Source organism: Triticum dicoccoides, chromosome 1B, assembly GCF_002162155.2.
Source record: "Triticum dicoccoides isolate Atlit2015 ecotype Zavitan chromosome 1B, WEW_v2.0, whole genome shotgun sequence".
Classification (NCBI taxonomy): Eukaryota; Viridiplantae; Streptophyta; class Magnoliopsida; order Poales; family Poaceae; genus Triticum; species Triticum dicoccoides.
In genome coordinates, this window is record NC_041381.1 from 16545719 (window position 1) to 16552335 (window position 6617).

The 6617-nt window shown below is 44.4% G+C and overlaps 1 protein-coding gene across 1 annotated transcript; it reads right to left on the bottom strand.

Moving 5' to 3' along the window:
• Positions 1–4769: 4769 nt before the first annotated feature.
• LOC119299664 (Bowman-Birk type trypsin inhibitor-like) lies at positions 4770–5374 on the bottom strand. Its single transcript, XM_037576830.1, has 2 exons — positions 5253–5374; positions 4770–5158 (listed from the first exon to the last, which is right to left on the bottom strand). The coding sequence occupies exons 1-2, from the start codon at positions 5329–5331 to the stop codon at positions 4947–4949; spliced, it is 291 nt and encodes a 96-aa protein (XP_037432727.1). The 5' UTR covers positions 5332–5374; the 3' UTR covers positions 4770–4946.
• Between the last annotated feature and the right edge of the window lie 1243 nt (positions 5375–6617).

Genomic DNA, 6617 nt, shown 5'->3' on the forward strand with positions numbered 1-6617 from the left:
GCATTCCAGCTAGCTCCGTCATCTTTTGTTGTTGCAGGAGGCGCATGGAGGAGGATTAATGGGACACTTTAGCATGAAGAAGACGGAGGACGTACTTGCTACACATTTCTTTTGGCCAAAGATGAGACGGGATGTTGAGCGTTTTATTGCTCGCTGCACTACATGTCCAAAAGCTAAGTCATGACTCAATCCTGATGGTTTATATATGCCTTTTCCTGTACCTAGTGTTCCTTGGGAGGATATATCTATGGACTTTGTTTTAGGTTTACTTCGAACAAAGAAGGGGAGGGATAGCATATTTGTTGTCGTGGATAGATTCTCGAAAATGGCACACTTTATACCATGTCATAAAAGCGATGATGCTGTTAATGTTGCTGATTTGTTCTTTCGTGAAATTATCTGCTTGCATGGTGTGGCAAATACTATTGTTTCAGATCATGATACTAAATTTCTTAGCCACTTTTGGAGATGTTTATGGGCTCAGTTGGGGACTAAACTGCCTTTTAGTACTACTTGTCACCCCCAAACTGATGAACAAACTGAAGTAGTCAATAGAACATTGTCTAGTATGCTTAGGGCTGTTTTGAAGAATAATAAGAAAATTTGGGAGGAATGCTTACCTCATATTGAATTTTCTTATAATCGTTCATTGCATTCTACTACTAATGTGTGCACTTTTGAAGTTGTGTATGGGTTTCTACCTCGTGCACCTATTGATTTGTTGCCTCTTCCATCTTCGGAGAAGGTTAATTTTGATGCTAGACAACATGCTGAATTGATTTTAAAAATTCATGAGTTAACTAAGGAAAACATTGAGCGTATGAATACTAAATATAAACTTGCTGGAGATAAGGGTCGAAAACATGTTGTGTTTGCACCTAGAGATCTTGTTTGGTTACATTTGCGTAAGGATAGATTTCCTGATTTGCGCAAATCAAAGCTAATGCCACGTGCTGATGGACATTTTAAGGTGTTAGAGAAAATAAATGATAATGCATATAAACTTGAGCTGCCTGCAGATTTTGGGGTTCGTCCCACTTTTAACATTGCAGATTTGAAGCCTTATTTGGGAGAGGAATATGAACTTCCGTCGAGGACGACTTCATTTCAAGAAGGGGAGGATGATGAGGACATCAATACCATTGTTACACTCACAACCCCTGCTGCTATACATATTGGACCAATTACTAGAGCTCGCGCACGCCAATTAAATTACCAGGTACTTCCGTTTCTTGGTAATGATTCTAATGTTCATGAGAATATGATGCTGCCTAAATTGGATACATTTGTTTTACTTACAAATGAAGGGCCTAGCTTGGAGAAGTATGAACATTGGAGCAAGACCAAGCATGGAGATGATGGCATGCGCAAGGGGAACAAGAACGGAGTTACAAGTGATGATTTCAGGACTTTGAAGCCCCCATAATGAGTGCATGAAGCCTTGGATGAAATATACAAGATGGCACTTTATAAATTTCGTCTAGAGGCTATTCTAGGTGCTGCGTCACCTTTTTATTGGGCCAGGCCCATCTAATTTTGAAATACATAAGTATAGGCTATTTTTAGAGTACATATGTGTGGGGAAACAAGAGATAGGGTTGGTTTCGGACCTCTCCACCATGGGCCACGAAATTCCCCCCTCTTCCTCCATATATACAACCCTTAGGGCACCATTTAGACTTTGGTTTTGTTTAGATTAAAAGTTCGGTATAGCTGCAACTTCGTATACTTCGTTTGTGTTCAACGACCAGATAAAGGCGTCACAGAACCCCACCTTCATTAATAAAGCTTTGCTCTGTTATTCGCATTATCCAGATTGCAATCTTAGTTTCTTGCTTGTTCTTCGTTTGCTTGCAGGAAATAGACCTTCGTGGTCAGGTTGATCGTGCTCCGGCGTGGTCAGTAACCTCTCGGAGTTGTTTTAGCGATTGCTAAGGTGCGACGTCCTCGCACGTTCGTAGTCGGATCATCAAAGTCGACTTCCACCAAAACGATAGCCACCATCTCATCGAAAGACGGGACACCTTTGCCTCTATCACATCCATGAAACCAGTCATGAGCAGGTGCGCCATCGCATCATAGGGGCCGAGCCAAACTCCACCTTTGCATCTTCGACACGGACATAAAATCTCTGTCAGGTTATTTTCTTTCAAGTCTAGTGTCGCCGACCGCAACCACCTGTCTACCACCGTTCCACTGACCATGATGAATGCTTACATGGTTATAATAAACAAATTGATTGTAAAAATGCATACATGCATCAAAGTCATACAAAAATTCGGCATGACCTTCCCTAAAAATAGGACATATAGAGTTTTCCCAGCATTCGCCGAAACGAAAATAAATCAGCATTTCGGCAAAATATAGGCAACTCACCAAGCACAATTCGGCGGCAACTCATGCCACACACACAATTTCCATCATATCGCCCGATTATGTCATATCGCACACATACACATATTTCCATTCTTTCAAAAGAATAATTTTGAAATCACCTATCTCGAGATTGAGCACGGTGATGATGTTGCCGATAGGTGTCGCCACGCACACCTATGGAATGATCAAAAGTGGACAATGCTCTTCTTGACAAGGCTATTGATCTAGTTAGGGAGGTACATAGGTCACTTCACTAAATCCTAGCTAGATCTAACTAGCTAATGAGTTTTGGAGGTGACAAGTTCAACTAGTGGAGGGGGAAGGGAAAAGAGAAAGGAGATGCATTAATGGGGGTGCTGTAGTTAGCTAGGAGTAATAAAGAGAGAAAAAGATAGGTAGAAAGAGAGTAATGGGGGAGATGTAGTGAGGAAGAAGCAAAGTGAGGGAGAGAGGAGGTGAGTGGGGAAAGTGAAGGATGAGAGGATAGGGGAGGAGGGGAGGGGGAGGGAAAAGGTGGTATGGCTGCGGTTTAGCAGTAGCGCCGGGAGTAAAACGCGTTGATGCTAATAATATAGAAGTACCGCGCTCCTGGCAGACGCACTACTGCTAAGCAGGGCCCACCATGTGGCCAGGTTCAAACTTAGCAATAGCGACGTGCAGAAAAAGTGCGCTACTACTATCACATTAGCAGTAGTGCGGTTACCGTGGGCGCGCTACTGCTAAACCTAGCGTGGCGGGAACGGTCGGCCAAATTTAGTAGTAGCGTGGTTCTACCGAGCCGCGCTACTGCTAAGCTGGTAGCAGTAGCGCCTGTTTGTTGCACGCGCTACTGCTAATTAGCAATAGCGCCCCTTTTTGGCCAGCGCTACTGCTAAGTTTCTGTGTATAAGTTTTTTCATAGTAGTGTGAAGACACTTTTGAATGGGCTTGGTGTAGGGGCCGAAAAAATAAAAAAAATAAAAAAATAAAGAAAAAAACATTATGTTTGCCGATGGTTTTTTGGTTGACACTCTAATTCGTCAATTCGCGTGTCCCGCGGATTGCCAATGGCCCATCCATCTGGACCATCCATCTGTCCCAGATCCTGGCCGCCTCAAGCCGAGGTGTCAGTGTTGCTCGCTTGATGACCTTATTCTTCAACCAGCGCTGTCGTTGCTCAACACCATCTTGCTTCCGATGTTGCATCACCTCGCCCGCCTCTCTTGCCACTCGCCCTTGCCCGCTCTTTCTCTTCCATGACATCGTCGACGGTAACCGCGACTAGCCGGACTCGACGCGCCAGTAGCACCAACTCCTCTTCCCCGGTCCCGCTATTGCTTCTCTTGCTGGCCGTCATGTTCTTCTTGTTGGTCGGGCTCGAGTAGAGCATGTGGGAGGGCAACCTCTACGAACTTCGGGCATGACGAGGTGGTGAGGTAGTGGGTCGGCTTAGTTGCGGTGGCGAAGCGTAGTGCGGCGGCCTCGAAGGATTTTTTACACAGGGTAAAACCTTCTCTTTTGCTGAGTGCATGCACACGGCAGATTGCCTAAACATGAAATTAAATACTCAAATTGATCTCAATCATCCATAGTGGGTTTAAATTTAGTGTTTGTTGTACGCAGATTTTTGGCTCTAGGGAGCGTATGCTCCCTAATGAAGAGTAAAATTAAAATAAATAGTAAATATATTTTTAAACTTAACTTTTTTTGCAGATGTTCATATTAGTGTAGCAAGTGCCCATGAAATTTTCATGCCATATGGGATAGCAGTGCTTCATCGGTGAGAAAAACAAAATTAAGTGCAACATATGGCCTTCGATTTGTTTTTTCTCGCAAAGGTCAAAAATTTCCCCTAAAATTTTTTGCATGTTCCATTTGAGTGCGACAATGAACACATCTAGTTTTGTCCAAATATTTTTTATATTTGTGAAATCCATTTTTGGGACGCAGGAGCATGTGCTCCCTAGAGCCAAAATGGATTTCCGGTTTTGGGTGGTTTCACTTGTGCATATAGACTTGCCAACTGCAAAAAATAGTAACTCCTAAACAAGCTAAACCATCTCCAAAATATCCCATTCATTTCATGAAAACTATAGTTTGAACAGGATGTTGACATTTTTGGTGTCAAACTTTTGTGTGGATTTCAAAATTTTGTGATTCGTTGGATTTTAATAGATCTGGATCTAAAGAATTTGGACTGGGTTTGACATTACCATTTTGTAACGGATTTGATGATAAATCCTTTAACTTGGATTTAAATTTGACAGGTCTCCATCTTGATGATTTGTACATCGATCAATGCATTCCATTCCTGCCTCTACATGGTAGACGATTTGGATTTGAATTCATATTCCATTCCATTCCATGCATATGCGTTGTACCGGTCGCAATGCATAAATGGTCAACAAAGAAGATTTTGAGCAAAGAATATGCTCTTTATTTCAGACACAAGAAGGAACAACGAGCATGCATCCAACTCTCATTTCTTCTCTGCATCTACCAGAGCAAGATGCAGAGGGAACTCTTAAATACTGCAAAAACAAAGGAAAAGAACAAGCTAATCGGCATTATTCTGGCGACAACAGGTCGAGTCACGCGGGCTTAGTGCAGCTGCGCTGGCAGAAGTTTGCGACGCGGTCCTTGCACTGGAAGCTGTCACGGCCGGCGACGGTGGTCTTGTCGCAGGTCTTGCAGGACGGGTTGCAGCCGCTGGGCGACGCATCCATGCACGTACACCTGGGCGGGATGGACCTAGTGCAGGTGCCGCAGTTGTTGCAGCACAGCGAAGCGCTTGGGGTCGCACCTGCAGGCAACCACCAATGTCAATTAGTGGCTCTACACTGGCTTAATCTGCGAGGAGATGAAGAAAGACAAAGAAAGGACGATGCCAGGCTCACCTTGGCTGTGGGCGAAGGGCAGAGCTGCTGCGAGGAGGACGACGACGGCCAGCGCGGCGAGCAGCACCTGTGGCCTCATGGTTGCAAAGACTGACTGACTATGTAGCAGGGATTGGGTTGGTTCGTGCTGGGAGGTTGATGCCTAATGGTATGGAACGCCAGGCTTCTTATAGGGTGGAGTCCCAACCCGATCGACTGAGGCGAGAGCACAAGTGACAATAGAGAAATGAGCAACTAGCAGCACGGGGACCAAGCTTTACACGCAGAAACATGTGGTCAAGATCTGGATTGGATCTCTAGCAGTAGCATGCATGCACGAGGCATCATATCCGTGGGTGGCCTGCATGTGTTTCACACGTAAATCTATTCAGAAAGCTTGACGACACTATATATATATATATATATATATATATATATATATATATATATATATATATAGTAGGTGGCTGCAGACATTATAGTAAGTACCACCTTGGCTCGCTTTTCACACATGGGTTAGTTGATGGCTTGCTGCGTGCCGCCACGTTAATTTTATTGGATGACATGCGACTATATATGGTAAACGCCAGTTAGCTTGATGGATAGAAATAGTCGTAGGTTCACCTCCAATAGACCTTTTTTTTTTAATTATCATAGCTGTGTGCATCACAATGATGGAGAGGCTGGCATATATCCTCCATTTCTTGAACAAATACACTCTCTTTCGAAGCCCAAAGGTCATATATTGAAAAAGAAACCAACCCTATGAAAGCAACTCCAAACGGGATAGAAACTGCAACTGAGTCCTTAGGGAAACAAAAGCCACCCTCCTCCTACACACGCCCGTTTGTTGAGATCCATGGTCGATGACGTGACCAGAACTTCTCATGACCTACAGAGCTAGCAAGACTATATATTGGCTGCTCAGAAGTCATTGAGCTACGAATCTGAAGATGTGCACTTCACCTTGGAGGGGAGGCCAAGGAGAAGGGATGGACACCATGAAGACAATTACAAGCTCCGTATATAGGAGAGAAGCATTGCACCACCTCGATGTCACAACCTAGACGCACAATACGCCTCCCTAGATCTGAGAAAAAAAATCCAAGGTACACACAGCTGGCACTACCTCCCAGATCCAACACCAACAACAAACAGAGCTACCACACCAGATGGCGATCTGAACGAATCTTATTCGCCGCCGTCCCAAAGTCAAATACATGGACCACGAAAATAGACCCTATTTAGCCAAGCCTAGACTATTGGATGCACGGGGAACAACATCTGGTGGTTCCCATTCCTCCCATCACCGAGCCTGGCGATCCCGATGGCCGGGTCCCCTTCTCTCTCTCTCTCTCTCTCTCTCTCTCTCTCTCTCTCTCTCTC